General features: G+C 44.6%; 1 protein-coding gene and 1 long non-coding RNA gene across 2 annotated transcripts; both read right to left on the reverse strand.

The window, feature by feature from the left end:
- Window positions 1-12,711: 12,711 nt before the first annotated feature.
- On the reverse strand, window positions 12,712-16,049 carry LOC307085847. Its single transcript, XR_013812383.1, has 4 exons — window positions 15,740-16,049; window positions 14,789-14,905; window positions 14,449-14,685; window positions 12,712-13,522 (listed from the first exon to the last, which is right to left on the reverse strand). It is a non-coding gene; the product is annotated as an uncharacterized lncRNA (long non-coding RNA).
- A 4,375-nt stretch (window positions 16,050-20,424) lies between these two features.
- tmem275a (transmembrane protein 275a) lies at window positions 20,425-21,051 on the reverse strand (the record flags this gene model as incomplete). Its single annotated transcript, XM_079750569.1, has 1 exon — window positions 20,425-21,051. The coding sequence occupies one exon, from the start codon at window positions 21,049-21,051 to the stop codon at window positions 20,425-20,427; it is 627 nt and encodes a 208-aa protein (XP_079606695.1).
- Window positions 21,052-22,616: the final 1,565 nt, after the last annotated feature.

A 22,616-nucleotide genomic window follows, 5' to 3' on the forward strand; every position in this document is an offset into this window, starting at 1 on the left:
CTGAGGTCCCAAAACAGAGAAAAGTTGTGACTTCGCTGATCAACCTTTGCTTGCTCTTAGCGATTGTGACACAGTGTGACACAGTCACACTGTGTTAAACCATCGTAGCCACTTTTCCTGAATGCACTCAAACATTCATTAGCATTATCGTTTGTCAAAATGGCACTGCATGGATTGTACTCTTCACAGTACTCTTAGGCAGAATGTTATATTGGTAAAGGATGTTGTGAAGTGTAGGGAAGCCAGGAGAGAAAGGCAGTTCCAATGGTTTGATCAGCGGGGCCGGTGATGGCCTTCAAAGCATTTTGGGTTCAAACCCTAAAACACATTTTTTAGAAAGACGAAAACCGCTCTTTTCCTCATCTGCTGCGAGTCTGACCCACACAGTCCTGACGGCACTCCTGGCGGTCCATTTTGGAATTATTGGTTTAATATCGGGGAGGTGAAAGTCTCTCCGGCGAGCAGCTAAGCCGTGTTGGAGGTCAAATCCCAGCAAACCTTATCCCCCTTCACAGATGTATTCCACAATCTTTGTTCCCGGTTGTTCGGTTGTTCGCTCGGGAGCAGGTTGGGGGGGGGGGGGGGAGGGGGGATGTCTATTGGTCCTAGACACCCTAGGACCAATATTGAAAGCATAATCTGCGCCGAAAGATGCAGCCATCAGTCCAGAATGGTTTTGTTTTCTATCCAGAGCCTTTCTCATGGTCAACTGTGTGTGTGAGGGAAGTAGCCACCCATTGTCACTGGGAGTGAATGGTATCTCTTCATGGCATCTTGACTATGCTGACCACACTGCCACTGTCACTGTGTCACAAGACCAGGCTCCACGCCTATTGTCGACGCTAGCGACATCCACACGGTGTGCAGTTCACCCAGCCTCTGACGAAACCTTTGAACTCCCGCGAGGATAGTGGGCAGTGTTCCACAAAGAGCTCACACACACCCACACACACACAGACACACACAGACACACAGACACATACACACACAGACACACAGACACACACACACACACATCGATCACAAGATTGCTCATCTTGAGGACTCACATTACGCAAGTGTCATTTTCCCAGTGTCATTAAGCCGTTGATGGTTCTGATGTCTTATAAGGAACTGACCAAGACGCTGTAAAAGTGCCATAGGAGCGTTATGTGTTTCCCGTTGCATGCATGCGTGCACACTTTGTGCATGCTAGGGGTAAATTCTTTTTTGGCTGTCTTTTAAGGGAAGTGCTTACTTTTTACCCTGTCACAGCCCTCAGAATGTGCAATGTCATGTAGAAACATGCATCTGGGCAGGGTGGGGGTTTCTGGTGGGAGTGCCTGTGTCTGTTGGGGGTGGGGTAGCAACTTTCTTGTCAGCCTTGACAAAGCCCCGATAGTAAGCAGGGGAAACAGCTGTTTCCTTGTGTCATCGGCCCTGTGGCATCATAGCACAGAAATGGTGTCGGGGCAATTTGCGTGAACCGGTTCAGGATTTGGAATAGATTGCTCTCTGTTGACAAACAGTGGGAGAGAGTTTACAGGTGAAACGCACAGGGATGGTCCTTGAGAAACAAGGGTCCCAGCTGATGTATGTAAAGAGCTAAAGTGTTTTTTTTCTCTCACATATCCGGTGTCCCGTTTCACATGTTTTATTTCACCCTCTCTGCTTCTTGGCTGTCATCTCAATACAATTGTATCAATAATCAGAAAGAGGAGAAGGAGGAGTAGATAATGGCTTCAACTTGGGTTGTCCTTAACATGACATAGACAGTTGCCATGACACTATCTATTGAAGATACATTTCAGCTTCCAGAGTTCACAGGCTTTTGTTCGGTGGTAGTAGACGTATCAAATCCCTTCTGGGACCTATCAGGCGGTATCTGAACAAACAGGGACTCGGTCTTGTAGAACAGCTGATCACACACAGGGATTCTCAGTTGGGTTGTGTGGGTGTGGGAACAGGGTTAGCTATATGAGATAAGATGATCTTGTGTATTATAGTTTCAAATTTTGGGAAATTACGTTCTCACAGAAAATGCAAAAAAAGTACACATTGGTTTAAATTTAATAGTTATAATAATATCAATAATACGTAAAATAATAACTATAATACAAATAAATAAAGAAATATTTCTTCATTCAGATATTCAGATATAATAATATATAATGCGGTATAATATAATAGACCATAATATAATATAATGTTATAAAAGGTCCCATTGCATGCCACCAGGTGTGGTGTGATTAGCCGGTACAAGCCGTTTTGGAAATCTGCCCCTTATGACATAACAGGTGGGCGTCTCCACCAAGATGTTTGCTGGATAGATCAGTCTACCAGCCTACCCAGTGGACTGTAGCAAACGTTGCTTATCTATCCGTCACACATCTAGGTGGACACGCCCAACTGTGATGTCATAAGGGGTAGATTTCCAAAACGGCTTGTACTGGCTAATCACACAACACCTGGTGGCATGCCATGGGACCTTTAATATAATATACCTGTACGATTTTAATCAATGATCAGGTGTTCTCCAAAAGTTCACCAAACACAATGATCAATTCCACTGCAGCAATCAATACATAAATCAAAACAGGTTAGTAAATCGATTAGCCAGATAAAGTGTTTAAATACTTTGAATGCACCCGAGAAAGACATTTTGCCAGGCTATTTCTGAATGACTTAGATGAGCGGATGCGGTCACCTGCCAGAACAATGATGTCACCTGGCACCAATTAGGGCCGGGTCAGAAACAGTAGCAGTTGCAGTACCATTTCTCAACAGAGGAGGTGTTGTACCCTCTTCTGATCTCGGTGTTTAGTTACCCTGCGTTCCAACACCCATACTACCATACTATTTAGTATGACAGAAAAATACTTAGCATTACCCAATACATATAATGAAAAAAGGCAGTGTTTCAGAAATACCAGGATGTTGTACTACATCCAGTCACGTTTCCCAGTATGCAAGACAGATGGCTTTTTGGCTGTCCTGCCCCACAATGCCCTACACAGCACAATATATGTGGGTGGCACTACAGGTGTTCTAATCAGTGACATCAACTGTAGTATGTCCCAACCGCTGCTGTATGTACTACAAGTATAAAGAAAAAGTATACGATTTTGAACACAGCCTTAACTCTGTTATTCAAAGTGATTATGTCCATATAATCATTTTAATTATTTCTGTGTGTACACTTTTCAATTAATACTGGTGATAAGATAGATACAAAAGGCATGACAGGTTGGGAAAATGAGACACCCAAATTAAACAAATACTTATTATATTAGGTGCTGGGCATCCACCTGCTGCACACACACACACACACACACACACACACACACACACACAAACAAATGCACTTGCGTACAGTTTCACAGACACACATCTCGCTTGGACAAAGAAACCCACACACTTTCTCTCACACATACCCCCCCGCCACACACACACACACACACACACACAGTATATTCAAGAGCCAAGTAAGGATTTGCGTTGGGATTATGTTTTCTAACGTACACCATCACTAGCTGTAATCCACTTTAACAGCACGTTATTAGCCCACATCGTACCGTACAACACAGTAATGCAGCATTACTCTAAGCTACAAATACATTGAGGGAAGCACAAAATTAGCAGGCCACGCTGGGGGACCAGCCGGCCTCGTACCACGGCGTGACGTGGGTACCGTTGATCAAGCGGGGAGAACGACGTATGATTTATAGGTCTGAACGCTGACCCATCGAAATGCTCCACACACATTGCATCTCCTTTTTTACCACAAGGGCATAAAGGGGAACAACGTTAGGGAGCGGTTTTTACTTCTTGAGTCAGGCGTCTTCTGTGTCTGGCAATGTGACCAAATTGCTATTAGTGCCTAGCAACAAAGCCTAGTGCTTTGAAAAACAGGGTGGCTTAGACCAACCTCTTGTTTACACACCGATGGCTGTGGCAAAGTCTAACGTGATGGAATCCCTCCAACGCAATGCTTGACAGTTGATATTTAACAAAGAATTGACCTTCGTCAAATTCATTTTTTCATGAAATACCTAACCGCCTTTCGTTGTTTGTCATCATTTATTTTGGTCTTTGAATTGGATATCAAGTGATGAAATGAATGAAATGAAATGAATGATGTCGTGGCAAAAGATGCCGAGTTAAATCCATTGCTGTTGTCACAGTAATCCAATGACTCAACACCTGAAATAAGCCCTGCGGAATTAACCTGGGACTCTCTGTACTCCTTCAATAATCTATAACTCCCATCGCATGTCTGTCACCTGTGACTCCCCAGTTTTAAAACAACACTCTCAAACATGTTGTTGGCCTGGTGGCAAATTGGCCACTACAAAGGTTTTGCCTGAGGAGCAAAGCATGCAAATCCTTGCAAACAAAGATGACCAAAACAAAGTGCTGGACGGAGCTCCGGACGCGTCGGAAGACCTTTGTTCTCCTTCGGACCGCGGCCCACTCCCAAGACAGTTCATCAGCTGGGGTCTGGAGTGTTTCGGAGGAGGCCGTCACATAAACAACCAGTGGAGGGACGGAGTGGGGGAGCCGGGGGGGGGAGGGGAGATATCACGGCATGACCACATGTTTACAGAAGGACAATCAAGGCAGCGTGAGGAATGAGAGGACGGGGGGCGACGGAGTAGAGAGACAGGGAGGGGGGGTTCCATGGAGGACAACCTTAGTATTGTCCCCCCCCCCCCCTCCCTTACCCCTCTATCGCCACATAAAGGCCTGATTATTACACCCGGTTGGGCCAGCAGAGTGGACAGACACACTGGACCCAGTATATAGCCTCTCTCTCTCCTGTGCCCACAGAGCTGCAGGCTTCCCCTCCAGTCCCCCCGGCGCTGGTTCATTTAGGGGAAGGACCTGCCGTTTTGGAGAGCCACTGTGGGAAAGTCATTAAAGTGCAAAGGATCTCCCGTTTGGTTCTTCCAGGGACAAGGGGGGATGGGTGGATGGTAATGAGAGGTGACACCGACCGGCCACCCCCAGCCCCCGCCCACCCAGTGCCATGTGCGGCACTAGCTGCTGCCATGGGGAACCAGTGAGCTTCGTTTGGATGAAGGGCTTCCTCTTGCCCTCCTTCTCTGTCTTACAGGTGGCTGCTGTCCACCAGTCGCCCACTAAATCAGCCCCTTTTCTCTCAACTGGAAGCAGCCTTCTCCTTAAGCCTTCAGGGCTGTGATGGGTTGGATTTTTTTTGTGGTTGTTGAGGTGGGGGGACGGAGGGGGAGGGAAGTTGGAAGTTTGGAACGTCGTTGGGTTTATGTGTTTTTTTACTGTCATGGTGGCACACTGTAAAAGGAGAGCTAGCAGACACGTGTCAGGCAGCAGAATACGCTCAAAGCCACTAGGGGACAAGGGTGAGATACGGTGTCCCATTTAATCAGAGGAATTCTCCTGTTTCGGCTCATCTCACTTTACACGCCGTGGTCACACTGTGCGGGAGACAGGCCAGACGGAGACCAGGCGGTGTGAACCCTTCAAGTCAGACCTGGATAGAAACCGTAGAGCATCACTAACTGTATAGCATCACCCTAAGCCACAAACAACAGACTTAACAGTAATAAAGGGACAGGTGGCCAAATCGCTGTTTACGCCAAACTGGGAATAGGGAAGACAGGCCTTTATGACAGTCCATTTTTTTCCCCATGCTCATCAGAAAAATAATAACTTTTATTGTACAAGACCTTATTTGCTTATATTGGATCATAAAACAATACTGGTCTGTTTCCTGAACATCCCTGAACCGGGATGTTCAGGGAGGGACTGTAGGGCAATGTTGCAGTGACATTTTCTGATTAATGATTAATTACCAAAGCAAATCTTGGAATTATGACAACATTATTTGTGGCACAGAAAAAATAACTGGTCTGAAGCGGTCTGCTGCACATCCTAGAACAAATTGTTTTTCATCCATTGTCCATGTGCTTCTTTGCAGAGCCAGAGCCCTCTGTTGGTATAAGGCGGTACTGCATGTTGTTGACAACCCGTTCTTGCGCCCCACAAATTCCCTGCTTGACATTAGTACATAATGTTCAATTATGATTTAAAGTTTGGACGTTAACTCCTCAAAACAATCATGCGGACATTTTTCAATGTATTCATGTAGTTTATTATTTCCCTTTATTTTCAAACAGTGACTTGCAGTCTCTCATGTCAGAATCTGAATCTGTATTGACTGTAGTGCCTTTACTGTGTTTTAATTAAGTACAAGTCAGGGTCAGATAAACATGATCAATAACCATATCTAACAGAAAGAAAGAAAGTATACAGCAAGTACTACAGGTCAATAAACACAGACATAAAATATAAACATTTACCATAAGAACCAAACAAAAGAGATGTACAGTTTGTGCCAAATACAGACCATGAAATGTGCATTAGAAGTTCAAGTCTCAAGTCTACCGTATGTGCAATGTGCGAGGAATACGCTGCAGAGAACTGTGCATTAAAGTGACGCCTTGAGACAGATGTGGGGACCTGACTAATGTAACGTGTGTGTGGTTGGGGGTCCGTTTGGGACCCCGACCTGGTTTATGAGGTCGGCGGCAAACGGGGGGGAAACTGTTTTTGTGGCGCGCAAGAGATCACGGTTTTTTATGTTGTTGTTGTAACGTGCAGGTCCTTCTGTCCTTTTGCGATTCATATTTACCTGGTAGCGAGTCTGAAACCTAGTAGGCTATTTTTAGTATGTGTGTGATATCGATTTGTGTGAATAAACCCAAGTCGCGTGTGTGGCGTAACCAACATAGCACAGATAACAGAACATAACAGAATAAGGTCAAAAACAGTCAACAGCACAATCGATAGTCAGAAAAGAGTTACGGCAACCAATAATCACTGATTCATGTGAAATCAAGCTTGGCTGATGCTTTGCTATGGGAAGTACTTGATTGATCCAGCTGTATCAACGCTTTTCACACAACAACAACCAGACCCAGACAGGCTGCTAGGGTCCATGGAGCCCTTGCTTTTCTGATCTGTCAGAGAGCAAACAGCAAGAGCCAGGAGATTGTATTCAGCTGGAACTTCCCGTGGGTTCCAGTGTCCCCCCCCCCCCACACAACTGTTTATGTTTTCTTATCCCATCGCCCCGTATAGACTTGTTCAATGGGGGGGGGTTATGCAACAGCCGGGTCATTTGAATAAATTGACCTATAATGGCTGTGAATAGCGAGGCGGTCGCGTGGGCCCAGTGAGCAGTAGGGGCTACTCATTGGTATTCAGCGAGCTGCGGGATTACGATTAAAGAGACTCAGTGGTTTCCACCATGCTCCCCTCAAACCTTGCAGGACCTTTTCCCCTGTCCATCTTCCTCAGTCCTGGGGCCCCTGTCTGACTGAAGGGCTGACAGCAGGGCACCGGTAGTCCAACACAGCCTGCCTGTGCCTGAGGGCAGCCGCACATTTCAATTGAACTGGTTTCGAAAAAACATCTCATCAACAAGTCCTGATGGGCCTGCTCGCTCAGATGGGTGTATGGGATCCGATGAGTTTGAGTGTGTTTTTCCTGTGTGTGCCTCTGTGTGCCCATGTGTGTGTGTGTGTACTATGAACGTCACCAATCTAAAGAACACCTAGCTATAACCATGAAACAACCATTTTGAGCTTAGACTGCATTGCTCCTTCAAGCTCTTCAGAATCCCCCAACGAGCCCGGTAGTGAGACGATCTGTACTCATTCACTCATTCATCATTCTTCCTGGACCAGGCAGGAGACCAACAGCGTGCAGTGCATGCCAACACTGGGGGACTCTAATCGGTTTCTCCATTGGGCCTAGCCCTTTGTTAGGGATGGTGAAGTGGGTTACTGCGTTACGTAACATGCTGTCTGCTCTCATCCATCCTCAGCGAGTCGTCTTCCCCCTCGTCCGTTCAGCTTGATTATTCTCTCTGCTCCGTCAGCCCCCGCCCCCCCCCCCCTCTGAGCCTCAGTCAACCTCCAGCTTTCTTGCACGCACACACACATGCACTAACACACATGCACATACACTATCACACACACAAACGCACACTTACATTTACAATTACAACACATGCATTTACAGTTGTACACGCAGACACTAACACGCTATACAAAATTGCAGGAATTCATGCACAAAGATACACATCCATGCATATATATATATATATATATATATACAAACATACACACATATTTACGAATGTGCACACACACACAGATACACACACATACACACTTCCACACCCACGCATGCCACATGCCCAAAGAGACATATCCATGCATGCAAATACACATGCATATACATGGGCAAAGACACAGATACACACTCATTCATGAACATACACATGAACACTTACTCACGCAAAAATGCACACTGACACACACACACACACACACAAACACTGCAGGCATGGGAATCTGCCGGGATCCGGTTGAGACCAGAAGGGTTGTTGCCCTTCCCAGCATGTTAAGTTTGTAAGCGAGCGCTTGTGATTGCAGGTGTGCATCAAATATTGCACACATATTTGGTTTTGAGTGTGTGTACGTTCATGCATGGGTACATGCTTGTGTCAATAATATATGCATCTTTATTTGGTTATTCTCTTGTGTGTGCCTGTGAAAGTGCTCAGCTTTGCTCTGTCAGTGTCTTGTCAGTGTCTAGTGTCAGTGTCTAATCTATCAGGCTGCGACCGATACCAGAAAAGTAAAATGATTGCTCTTATCCAGGCTTATCCAAGACCTATCTCCTCCATGCTGTCATCACGTTGCATGCTGCAATCTCCTGTGATGTAGCCTTCACCCAAAACCACCCGATGGACAATCAAATACAGTCTATAGGCACAAACCCCATGTATCCATGCTTCTTGTTGCTAGTTTGAAGCACACATTCTATCACACAGGAATGATACTGCCAGACCATGCAGGCACTGTGACATGAAGGCCTACATACGGATGCCTGGGTATTAAGAAAGAGCCAATGTGTGACCGTGCTGGGATAGGGGGAAGGGGTCATTGTTTATGGCTGCTCTCATAAAATAGCCCTTTACAGCATGTAGCCACAGTTAAGGTTGGTACGTCACAAGTGTGATGCGTTCACATTGTCTGCCACCTCATTCTGCCATTATCGTCAAGGACCCCTTCAAGCACGTCCATCCTAATCCCCCCCCCCCCCCCCCTCCAGACACACACACACACACACACACACACACACACAGAGCACCACAACCACAACCAAGGACTCAAGATTACATCTCCACTTGGATTACATCATCGGGAATTCATTACGTTCCAGATTCTTTTTTTTCGTACATCAAACGAAAAACACTAACATTTTGGTTGAAATACCAAATTGGTATTCCAGGAAAGCGCATCACAGAGTCAAAGAAAGAAAAGAAAGAAAGAAAACAGTGGAAACCATGGACTTTGACAACACAGTCTCATGGCGCGTCTGTTCTGATTGGGGACGCAGCGCGAAGGCCCGCTTCACTCACCGTGTCAGCATTTCGTTCAGGATGAGTAAGGCGAAGCAGGGTCCTAAACCCTGACCTTCGCCCAGTGATTCAAAAGGAGCATAAACTTGTGAACCTGGTAACCCCGTGCCACCGGACAGTCAATCATTGGCAACAGACGTCTGACTCTTTATTTCTGACCTGGCATCCTGTAGAGCGATGCAGCAGGGCATGCGTGTGAGATTAAGAGTGAGAGTGAAAGAGAGAGAGGTGGAGTGCGCGCGTGAGTAAGATAGAAATTGAGATACTGAGAGAGGTGTGTGTGTGTGTATGTGTGTGTGTGTGAGAGAGAGTGAGTCAGAGAGAAGGTGTGTGTGCATGCATGTGAGTGTGAGTGAGCATGAGAGAGAGATGAAGACAGTGGAAGTGTGTGTGTGTGTGTGTGTGAGATAGCGAGAGACAAAGTTTGTGCGTGTGTGTGCGTGCGTGTCTGTGAGAGTGAGAGAGTTCAGGGCTCCTCTTGTGTTTCCTCCTGTCATTGTTAACTGTTCTAGTACAAGTGAGCTGTAGAAAATCCCATTATCTCGTCTTGGCCAGGGTTCCTGGTTGGCTTCACCCAGCATGGGCCCCTGATTCCCAGATCCACCTGCACGTGTTCGCAGAGCCCTCAGACTGTTAATCACGACATCATAAAACCATGAACAGTGATTCAGGGATTCATGAAGAATGTGCTAACTCACTATGTGCTATCATTAGTCTTACCATCGCTGCCCCTTGCTTTCTGTACTGCATACTTTGTCATTTATTCACTATAAAATGTTATTGCTCTTTCCCCTTCAGATTCAATGACGTTTACTTGGACTTGGGCATTCCTTGACCTTGGTGCTATCTTTGCGAATCTGTTTATTTCCCCCCACCACCCACACATTTACTGGTACCCATCACAATGTCACATAGTTCCACCATATTCTATACACTGCAATAGTTCAAGTGCCACTTGATGTCAATTAGTGATCGTTGTGAACTTCCTCCTCCCATTTTAAAGCTAAATATCGATCTCATATACATGTACAGTGTAGTTGCAGTATACAAAGGAACTAACAGGAGAAAGCTATACCAAATGGTGAACTCTGAAAGACAGACCTGCAAAGAAGGTGGATATGGTGTTTGGAAATACGGACCCTGACAACTAACCCTGTTTTAATCATGACACATAGACATACCTAAAACTACATTTATGGAACATAGATAAAACAGATGTGGAGAGATCACGCCGTCTATTTCTTTGATGTGGCCTGTATATTGGAGGGAATGAAGAGTTAGGTGGACTGCTATATGAGCCCGGATTCTCTAGTAGCAGTAGAACAGTGTGCTTTAGGTCGAGATAATTAGGGAAGAAATGAAAGAAAGGAAGGGGGTTAAGACTCGTTCGAATATTTTAAAAACCGGGGAGCTTTTTATTGGTAGGGCAAGGACGACACCTAGTGGCAGTAATGGATGTGTTACGACGACAAATACCGTATTTAAAGCTCAATTACTTTTAGAAGTACCATGCAGTGTCATTTCACTGCAATAAATCAGTCATCAATTTATTTACAAAGAAGGGAAATAATTAGGACCCTACTGCTCCCAGATCAGCTGACAGCTAGTCTGGGAATGGTTCTAAGAGGTTGTCCGTCAATCTGAGAGATTAACCTTTCAATTTAATGTTGTTGTTGTTTTTTTACCATTTGGATAGAGGAAATACGTAGAGTTGTCCCTTGGTCGAACTTGAGTAGGCCTACTTATTACAAAAATCCACCCATTGGCAATGGAGTGCGTTCAAGAGGGTTTTAGGTTGCCTAGCCTACTGTCCAAACAGTAGCCTACTATTTGCATACTACATCATGCGTATTGCCCATTATCTGAACAACAAATGATTCAACAAATCTGAAATAGGTAGGCTCGTCATGGTTTGACGCAAATTTACATTTTAATACCAAATAACCTAAATTACTACTTTCAGACTATACTTTTTTCTAATATAAAACTATGTATTGGTGGCATTTGTTAAAAGGACAAAACAAGGAATAGTAGCATATAGTTATCGAATGTAAACCTGTACGGTTTCAACAGAGGTCAAGGACGACCGATATTTTTGGCCAGTATTATCAACAATTTATTTCAAATGAAAGCTCTTGATATTTGCATAGCAAAAAATCAAATTCTGAACATAATTTCAAACTACCAATGATGAAACGATGATGAAAAGTAACAACATAATTTCCCACATATTGTAATGGATTGAAATAACAATAAACGCCCACAAAAAGATAGATAAAATAGTTAGATCTTTCAATTGACACCAGTCACCAGACTTAATTTAGTATACTTTATCCTAAATAGCATTCAGCAGGTCACCAATGGTCTTGATTGCTTGCGTCAGCTGGACATGGGGGCAGAACCTCAGTTAGTTTAGAGCTATTTTATGTATTATATAATAAGTATGATATGGTTCTTTATATTAGATTAATTTTATTGTCATGCATGTCTGGTTACTGAAATGGTAAAACAGATCAGGATGGTATCCATTAAAACTAAAACATTAATGGCAACTTGTATGATAGACAATCTGAATATTTTACATGATGGGCCCAGTTATTAAACCCAATTGGAAAAATAATTCAATTTTCAAAATGTAACCCATAAATACCTACTTTGTTCTACCCATTCAGCTCTGGTAAACTCAGTTTGGATGTTAGATATGTGACATTTAAACAATTGGATCTTAATGTTGATTTGGACTTTTATTCCAAGGCCTTCCTCTACGTCCTCCTATGTTTCCTGACTTTTGACACATTTCCTCTTCTTAGCCTCCTCCTCATGGTTACTGTCAGAGTCGCTCTCAGAATCCTTCTCTACGATATAATCGGTCTTGGATCTCTGGCTGGCTTTCCGTTTGCTCTTCCTCACTTCCTTGCTTTCCTCGCTCTTGTCCTCTTCGGTCAGTTCAGGGGATGGATCCTTGTCACTCCAATCAGGATCAATGTCCTCGGAAGAGTCTCTCCGGAAACGGCCCTTCCCTGACTTCTCAGCTGTGGTGGTTGGGTCCGGGGCCTCCCCTCGCCCGACGGGAATAGAGCTTGTAGCTGCGTTTCTTTTGGGCCTTCCTTTGGGTCGACCCAAGGTTTCCCGAAGCGTCCTCTTACTCCGTTGCTCGGGTCCACTAGGACCGAAATCGGAAGCGCCCTCTTTATGGTACCTCATAACGTGACTCTTCAGGCTCACGTTGTGATTGAAGCTCTTGTCACAGTGCTGGCACTGGAAGGGCTTCTCCCCGGTGTGCACACGCAGGTGGGATTTAAGGTGGCCCGGCTGGGTGAAGGAGCGACTGCAGAACTCACACACATGCTGCTTCATACCAGTGTGCACCACTATGTGTCGTTCCATGTGGTTCTCATTGCGGAATTCCATAGGACAATGGGGGCAGGTATATCTTTTGGGGCCCCGGTGTCCTTTCAAGTGTTTGTTGCGGGCAAGGATTTTGGTAAATGTCTCGGAACAGTCAGGGCATTTGTATGGTTTATAACAGCGGGCGTGGGCTCCCTCATGGGCATGTTTGTCAAGTTTTGTTTTGAAGGGGGCCAAACAGAACTTGCAGAGGTGCTTATAGCTTTCCTTGTGGATCGCGCTATGAAGTTTGAGGGAGTTTGCGTCCACGCATCTCTTGCCACAATCATTGCAGGAAAATGGTTTGATTTTATACTCGCATGTATGTGCCTTGCTGGTATAGAAGAAGGCCCCGCATTCTGGACAAAGTTGACGGGTCTTTTTGTTTTTAGGCAATTCAGATTCCGAATCTGAGCCGCTTTCACCCGAGCCGTTTTCAACCGAGCCGCTTTCACCCGAGTCGTCACTCACCAATTGGTCCGAATCGTGGCTCTCCCAGTCTGAATCACGGTCATCCTTCTCCTCTTCATTTTCTTCTTCGTCTTCCTCTTCTTCACTTGAAGATTTGTTCTCTACTTCAGCTTCCCCTCCTTCTTCATTTAAACCATTGTTTTCCTCATCAAAGTTAAACTCCGATAAGTCAAAGGTTATCTCGGGGCAGCTTTCCTCACATGGCACAGTCTGCAAGAGAGATGGTAGTGATTGATCAATGCCAAGCATTCACGTAAATTAATGATATAAAAAGAGTAACAAAATTCTATCGATCTATCGTGGTAAACGAGGGTACTCCAGTTGGTAAATGGAATTTAATTCTTTAAAGACATAAAAAATATAGGAAAATAACATAGAAAAGACAATACATATATTATAAATAAAGGTTTCATATGCTCTGGCTGTAATAGTGTTTAGAAGCAGGGGGGTTAATATAGGGGGGCCCAGTAGAGATTTATGTATGTGTAGCAACGCCCCTGGTGGCAGCCACACATGTTTAGATGAGCCGCCAGTAATATTTTTGAATGGTCGTGCATCATTCACTCATTTTCCCCTGAGACAGGAGAGATCTTATCCGTATCTGCCTATAACACTTCCTGCTTTAGATTGTGCAAAATTATGATTTTTGCGTCATTTAAAGCAGGAAGTGTAAGAGGTGGGGGGGGCACTCTACTTCCTTGTTTTCAAACCCGCCTATAGGGGTAGGGACCAACTGACGCTACAGACCTATTACAGATCAGTGCCAGTGGGTGGGACTTCACTTGAAACCTGCAGAAACTACCATCCACTATTAGACTTCTTGGAATCTGATATGGGGATTTCTAAAATCAAATGCTCGATTCAGATGTAAGTAGCTACCTTTACGAGCTGCAATATAGCGACTCTCATCCGAAGCATGACCTCTTCCCATCTTCCTGTTCCTAATAAACTCTTGCCAAGAGTTCTGTTCTTTTCTCCTTATACACGTTATCAATAGCAGGGTGCAAGTACGCCTTCTGAATGTTGTAAAATGAGGTTGTTCCAATCATTTGAACACTCATGGTTTGGAACCAGTCTGAGAGTTCTGTGTATGTGCCTCCCCTGAACAGAACAGCTGCAGCTGAAAGGAGATTTACCTCTGGTTCTTCTCTTACGTCAGGTGAGGATGCCCAAGTTCCAGAATGGCCCCCAAGACACATCCATTTCACCGTCCTCCTCCCAGAATCAAAGATGGTCTTTGAAGAAGTCGGTTGCCCGCACATCTGGCAAACACCTTCATCTTCTGAAGACGACAATATGGGGCTTTTGACGGTTTCACCAACTTCAAGGATGCTTGCACTGGTATTGAGGCCAGAGGTACTTGGGCATGGTGACTATAAAACAAACAAGGTTTATTTTCAATGTTAAATTCCACTAATTTTAAATCATACAGAAGTTTTAGGATTCCATTAGAGACAATATGCTGTACAAACTTACAGACTGTGCTTGGACAGAGGGAGGATTCATGCCTGGTGTTGATAACATTGGTGCTGACTGAAGTTCCACATCGTCTTCCGATGACGACAACAAAGCTGCAGCAGACTTCATTTTAGTCTGAAATGCCATATGTTCAACAACGTTAAAAACATTTGAATAACATCAAACTAGCACACGTCAAACAAGGTGGATTTACATCGATAACAGCAAACGTACATAGAACATAGCTTTGTAAGTGTATATCTAACGTTACATTGCTATCTTTGCTTCTTCACTGCTGACGAGTAGTTTTAGCGACGCCGACACATTATCGCGTGTTCGTGAATCCTCGAACGCCAGACTTCAGAGTCGAAGATCTCCCGTCTTTCTTGCGGCATTTCTCGAGGGCACGCCCCCTTTTTGTCTTAATCTTTCGAAAATCTGAGTCCGATAGCAGTGATGACGCTCTCAACAAAATGGCTGCGCCCGTGAAGAGTTTTCTTTTTTGTATTTGTACCACGTAGGTCATTTTAATGTCGATTTTAAATGCTCTTACACACTTGATTACATTGCTACTTTATTCCGGTCACCAATTTATACATTGCATGGTCTTGCTGTGCGTGCAATACAATGTAAAGTTGTGTTGTTTGTTTTCGGGCTGGTTTGCTAAAGAGGCTAATGTAGCTAACAATAAACAACGACTAGCCAATTTCATGCCACAATCACAAATACGATCAGGAACGCTATGAATGCTCCGAGACCGGGAGTGACGTCAAACGTGCAACTCGGAAGGCTGGCGTCCGAGGATTCAGGAATACACCATTAGAACAACATGCGACCAAACACATGTGAAAGACTGCAGATTTACTTTGTAAACAACCAACTTATATACAACTCATATGAGATGTGCTGCTTAACTGCAGACGACTGTATCCGTGTGTGTTATCATTAATAGAGTCGAGTTACTCTTACCCCCCGGCAAATGCGTTTAGCGCCTCTAGTTCCAGACGTCCCAGGCTGTTCATCTTGATCTGGAAAGGTAAATATCGATGGAATGGCGGTGTTCAAAAGAGCAGCTCTCTTCATTCCTAGGGCATTAAATTCGAAGTCTTCCGGCTTGAAATGGAGACTGCAAACCTTCTGTTGTTTAACGGCTTCCATGTCTTCTCCAATTTTCGGGTGATTGATAATCCGTAGCCACTGTTTGCATCGCTCCGAATCTCTAGGTAGGAGATGAAAACTTACTGCTCGTCCTTTCCTTGTCTTTTTTGTACATCTCGGCACCATACAATAGTTCACCATTTTGAAAGAAATACAAGTGAGGTAGATGGAAGAGCGATGTCTCTGATACGCGGACTTCTAGATCAGTGGGAGTGGCCTGCGGAGCGGTGCATTGTGGGAGTTGTTGTGTTCAATCCACAAGCGCCAAAAGGTCTCAGGGGCTGTTTCCAAAAGTGAAGGCTGCAACCTTGCTAGTCGCGAGATGTGGCTTGAGTGCTGCCTAGCGTTTGTAGCGTTCAGAGTTTGGAACGATTTGCTAGTGTGGAAGCGCTTCCGCTTCCGCTTTTTAATACTGCTCTAGTGGTAAATATTTTAATTGTTGAAATTGTTATTGGCGACAGTAGTTTGTTTAAACACCAGCCAATTACATATTAAAACAAATCAATCCATGCAAAATATAGCCTATCATTACGTTGCAAAAACGCTTGAAAAAAATCATACAGGTATTTTTTTTGCATTTACCTAATTAATCTATAAAAAGCTATACGGCACAAAATATTTCTGAAAACGTTCAAAAACTTCACTTGTGTAAAGAAATCCTCGTTGAGGATCATCCTTGAAAAATCTCGAAATTCTCAAAAATAAAGGACGCGAGTTCTCAACATTGGAACAGTGCTCGTCGGCGTTCTATGATGTAGCATCCTTAAAAGGGCGGCCTTTGAGCATGCTTACTTTGGGAAACAGCCACTGTCTGCCTTTTCTGGGTCAAGAAGGCACCACATTAGAAATTTCTGTTACTATTCGACTACATATATGACCCACTTTCAATACAGAATTCTGTTTCCACTGCTCCTTTAACAGAACCTACAATATTTACCATTTTGTAGTACCCTTACAGCGCCTAGTAATAAAGTATCAATTTTTGGTACCTTTTTAATTTTTCGGGCCGAATCCTGCGACGAATTTCTACTTTTAAAGCATGATTGTACTTGATAACGTGTTTGAGTGTTAAATTAGTTAGCTAGGCTAGCTTATCTCCACCGGGCGCTTGCTCTGCGGCAGTGATGTCTCCCTGGATGAATCCCTCGGACTGTTTAAGGTCCATGGAAAGATGGACGGGATCGCATTTTCTTTGAGCATGGTCTTTGATCTGGCCGCCGTCATTTAATCAGTGTAGTGATTTTTGAAGTCGTTGACTGGCAAGCAGTGAATCCCACCTTTTCTTCCTGTACACCCTTGGACTGAACAGGGCAACGGCACCGTTTCTACATAAAATGTTACAACACTACATAAGGCATGCAGCCTTCTGCAACAGTACAGATCACTGTTTTGGAAAGCTCAGTTTGAAATGATGTACATCTGGTGCAACAGGCTCACCTGCTAATGATGTGTACATGCGTTTCTCAAACTGGTACGCGTACCTACGCATGCTCTGTTTTGTTTGTGCATAAGCATAAAAGCATTATAATAAACCATAGTATGTATAGTGACACATAAAGAATGCAATTCTTTTTTGCAGAATTAAGACTTTAACTAAACAAATATATTGCAAATACATTAATAAGTAAAAGTTCTTGTTAGTGACAACACATGACAGCTCTTTCAACTGAGCCACATAAATATTGTCAGCTGATCATGTCCTCTGCATCTCAAGAATTTTGTTAGAGATTGTGTTGACATGTGAATACTATATGTTGCAGGAAGACTGATAGCTCCTCATTGGATGTCTCAATGTCAACTGTTGAGGATACCTGGAGTCTCCCCTATAGCTGTATCCATTCTGCACATACCTCAACGATAGTGTATTCATATGTATACCACTATTTATACTTTACATATCCTCTTGTCCATAGTGTTCTAAATTAGGTATTCATATCTTTCCTCGTTCCTTATCCAGTTTATAACCTCTTGCAATTGGATATTAACACCAATGTGAAGGACATAGGCTGGTTAATATCCAGAATCTGAGTTAATGCATCTGTAACTGTGAGTAAGGAGAGGTGGAGAGAGAGTAGTATCAGAAAGGGAGGTAAGAGTTGGAAACTGCGGAAGAATGAAAGGTTAGAGGTGGAGTGAGGAAGGAAACGTTGGAGGTGCTCAAAGAGAAATAACTAAAAGTCAGAGGTGAATCGAGGAAAAAGGAAAGGAAATAATAATCTAAATAATAATAAAAATTATCTAAAATTCATTCACTCTCTGTGTATATCAGGCTGCAGGCTAACATTCTGACAGCATGCATGAAAATAAGTATTAATGGTCCACTTGTAAACGAATGCAACCCCCCCCCCCCCCCCCTGCCCCAGTCAAACAGCAACCCACCACCTGAACTAACACATGTTCTGCAGGAAACCCTGGTTTTACTACCTCTTGAGGAAAATATGCCTTTTATTTTTTTACCTGTTGCCCTGTGTCTAACTCTTTGGTCCCTAACAGATCAGTCTTTATTTTTCTTATTGGTTTGTGTTTAGTGCTCATGGAGGCACTTTTTAATGTCCAGGCCAGTATTATGAACCTAACATTACATTCCATGTTTGTAAAGGGAAAATGGCATGTCTTTATGTATGCATGCAGACACAAATGATCAGCTGATCTGTAAGATGCTTTATTGATCTTTTAAAATGTTAACACTGTTTGAAATATTTTCTTATTTTTTTCAAATTGAAATTTGCACAAAAATATGGAAACTTTCAGTCGTTTCTTCAGACACTTTGATGTGAATAATAAAATATACAATATACACAAAATACACAGCAAATCATTAAGCATAGCAGGACGACATACAAAGTCATAAATTGCACAGTTTCATTGTATATTTCCCACTCCTACACTGGAGAAGTAGGACACTTACAGGTGCTGGGCAAAAGCTAATGGTCCAATTACTGAGCTTAAAAAATACATGCTTTTCGCATTGTTTCTCCATCATTATATTCATCTTCCGATATCTGCCATTATCCCAGCAAGACTGAAAACACCAGAGCCAGAGAGTGAAAATGTCATTACACCCGGTAATATAGCCCTCGTTATCCTGATCTCTCAGTTCTAAGGCAATTTTCATTTCACAGGCAAATCAGGCATAGGATGTCTTTTTTCTTAGCCAATCAGGCTTATGAGCTGATAAGGAAACATCCGAGGGAGAAGCGTCCAGATACTGCATATGCCATCAGTCCCAGAATCTGGCTTCCTATCGCTGCATTGGATGTCATGGCTTGGCATGCACATGCTGTATAGACTTGGACTTAGCTCCTGCTTGTCACTCCCCCTCAGCCCCTCAAATCCAGCTCTGCTTCCTCACAGATATGTATTGATGGATGGACGGATGGGTGGATGGCTGTGCCCATTTCCCAGTGCTAAGGCTTTAACATTGAGTTTTTCCCGACTACACTGGGGGCATTAGTGAGATACACACAGCATGCACACGTGACAAAGGGATGTACTTCATAGAATGGCAGTGGTAGAACACACAGTGAGCTATAGATGGGGAATCTGTTTCCCTGTCCGTCAGAATAACACATGGGCTGTGGCACCAACTGCTACAATGTCTTCATCAAATATATATATTCCAAAAAGTGGCACATATAGTAAGTTATGTGACATTCGAATGTGTGTCTTTCATGAGTGAAAATACAGTGGAATCCACAATGACCAACCTGGACACAGTGACAACAAAAACATAGTAAGCCTACACACACCACAACGTGCTTCACAATCTATTTGTGTTATGTAGGAATACGGACACACATTGAATGTCCCCCATCGAACGACACATGGCATGAGTTCATAAAAAGCATAACTTTTAAATGTCATCGGTTTCAGCTCCGAGCTTCTCTGTCGATGCTCACGTCTGGTTGAATAATATTGCTTTGAGATCCCAGTGACCCTATTCTGTTCTTTTCACTGTCTGCGACTCCCACCCCTGCCCTCCCTTCCCTCCTAAATCTAAAAAGCTTAATGTCACCACTACGCCTTTCAGTTCAGGTCTTCATCACCGGCGGCTTGGCAGCTAATCTTTGAACCAATCAGCGGCGATGTGACTTAACGGGGTAGTCCGAGGCCATACGTCTAGCAGTTCTCCTGGAACTCCCCTTGGGGACTTTGTTTTGTTTCTTTTGCCAATTGATGGGAAATGCATGGCATGGTTTAAGACACGTTCTGCAATTGCATGCTGCTGGAAGGGCTTACTTAGACATGTTGGGACAGTGCTCAAAGAAAACAACACCAAGAAAGATCAAAACACTCGGATGTTTCATTGAGATAGCTTGATGCTAATGCTACACTGTGACATAAAGGAAGAATAAATAAATATAAATCCCATAAATAAGAATGCTGATGCTGATAACACCTGTGTTGTCCTGCAGAGACCGTCCCTCCAACAGCGACCCGTCGATTTCCAAGCCTCCCCCGGCGCCACCCCCCTGGAGGCGGCCCCCGTCCGTCCTCTACGACGCCTCCTCCCGCGGCAGGTTGAGCCTCACCTCCCCCCCCCCCGACGCCGTCGCCGCCGCCGAGTAGAAGGCGGCAGCGACGGCGTCGGACGACACCCCCCCTCCGTCCGCCTCGGTGGTAAACACCTTACAGTCGGCCGGCCCCTCCTCCTCAACGGGACTGGAGGCGCGGGAGGAGCCCGGCGAGGAGGTGGGGCTGAGCTGCACCGCCGTGGTGTCCTGCAGCGTGTGCTCGCTGGTCTCAATCTCGAAGGTGGCGCCGCCGGCCAGCCCGCCGGGCCCCATTAGCCCGGCCCCCCGGCCCCCGCCCACCTTGGCCCGCAGCGAGCCCTGGGCGGGGGGCAGGCGGCTGCACACGCAGCATGCCCCGAAGAAGGAGAAGGCCACCAGCAGCAGGATGGGGCCAATGATGATGGGCGGGTTCCCGGACGGCAGCAGGGTGCTGAAGGCGAAGGCCCCCACCAGGGTGATGTTCATGCCCGCCAGCATGATGCAGAGGCCGCAGGCGCAGCACAACGCCGGGGAGGGCAGGCCGTGGGGCCGGGACGTCCGCCGCCTCCTGGCCTCCGTCGGGGTCGAGCCCTTCTTGGGGACCGGGGTGTTCCGGTCGCTGATCACCATGGTGGTGTTCCACGCCCAACAGCCACCTCCTTGGGATGTCCTTCCTGGGTCTCTGGGTGTTGTTCTCTCTGGTCTCTAGTCTTGTTCTCTCTAGTCTCTAGTGTTGTCTCTCTACTGTTATCCCCCTAGGTCTCTAGTGTTGTCCTCTCTGTGTCTCTAGTGTTGTTCTCTCTAGTCTCTGGGTGTTGTTCTCTCTGGTCCCTAGTGTTGTTCTCTCTAGTCTCTGGGTGTTGTTCTCTCTGGTCTCTAGTGTTGTTCTCTCTAGTCTCTAGTGTTGTCTCTTTACTGTTATTCCCCTAGGTCTCTAGTGTTGTTCTCTCTAGTCTCTAGTGTTGTCTCTTTACTGTTATTCCCCTAGGTCTCTAGTGTTGTTCTCTCTAGTCTCTAGTGTTGTCCTCTCTGGTCTCCAGTGTTGTCCTCTCTCTAGTCTCTAGTGTTGTCTTCTCTTGTCTCTGGTGCTGTCCTCTCTGGGTCTCTAGTGTTGTCCTGTCTGGGACTCTAGTGTTGTCCTCTCTGGGTCTCTAGTGTTTTACTGGCTGGGTCTCTAGTGTTCTCCTCTCTGGTCTCTATTGTTGTCCTTTCTTTGACTCTAGTGTTGTTCTCTCTGTCTCTAGTGTTGTCCTCTCTGGTCTCTAGTGCTGTCCTGTCTGGTCACTATTGTTGTACCCTCTCTGGGTCTCTATTCTAGTCTGTTGTGTTCTTCTAACTTGCTCTCAAGTTGGATGGTCCCACATGACGCCTGAGTGATGAAATGGCCATGCATTGGAAGCAATGCATGTAAAAACACATTTTAATATGCCATTGGGGCTCTAGTCAATTTAAACATCGTCTGAAAGCAGATGCTCGCATGCCAAACATACATCCTACTCCCAACCTCTTCATTTTTGGCCTACATTCCCTCTGAACATCTCTCACAGACTGCTCTTCTCCTTCTGCTACAGGAACTTCTATCATGATTTTGAATGTTAATGTGGAATGTTATATCACTCTACTCAAACATTTTCTATAACAGATCCAGATGTGAAGTGTGTACATATCTGGCCCTGTAGCCAACTAGCACATGCTTGAATAAAATGATGATGATTTATGCTAGAAATTACTTCAGTCAAACATGATAAACATTTCATATAGATTTGATAAAGTCGAAGAGTTTAAATCTACAGGGACATAAAATAGTATAATATGTGTATGATACAAGAGCAAATAAGCCTTTCATTAACGGAAGGCTACAGTTGAATAACATCCACCTGTAGCTACTACGGCTACTACAATTACTGAATAGGTGGAAAACGCCAAAAGAAAACACCTGTATAGCATTACCAGTGTATTCCAATTTTTTTAATTAGTTCAAACCGAGTAGACAAATGCTAAAGATCTACGATGGCACAAAGACGTGTATTTGCTAATACGAAGAACAAAAAACACATACCCTTTTTTTGTTGCGATGTCTCCTACTCATCAGCAGGTACGGTTCAATGTGTGTTACAGGATTTTAAATTAAAATCCCGGCTTAATGGAGAGGTTCACATGGGGGTTCGATCCCAAACAGGCGGTGTGCATCACGC

Source organism: Pollachius pollachius, assembly GCF_949987615.1.
Source record: "Pollachius pollachius genome assembly, chromosome: 14".
NCBI lineage: Eukaryota > Metazoa > Chordata > Actinopteri > Gadiformes > Gadidae > Pollachius > Pollachius pollachius.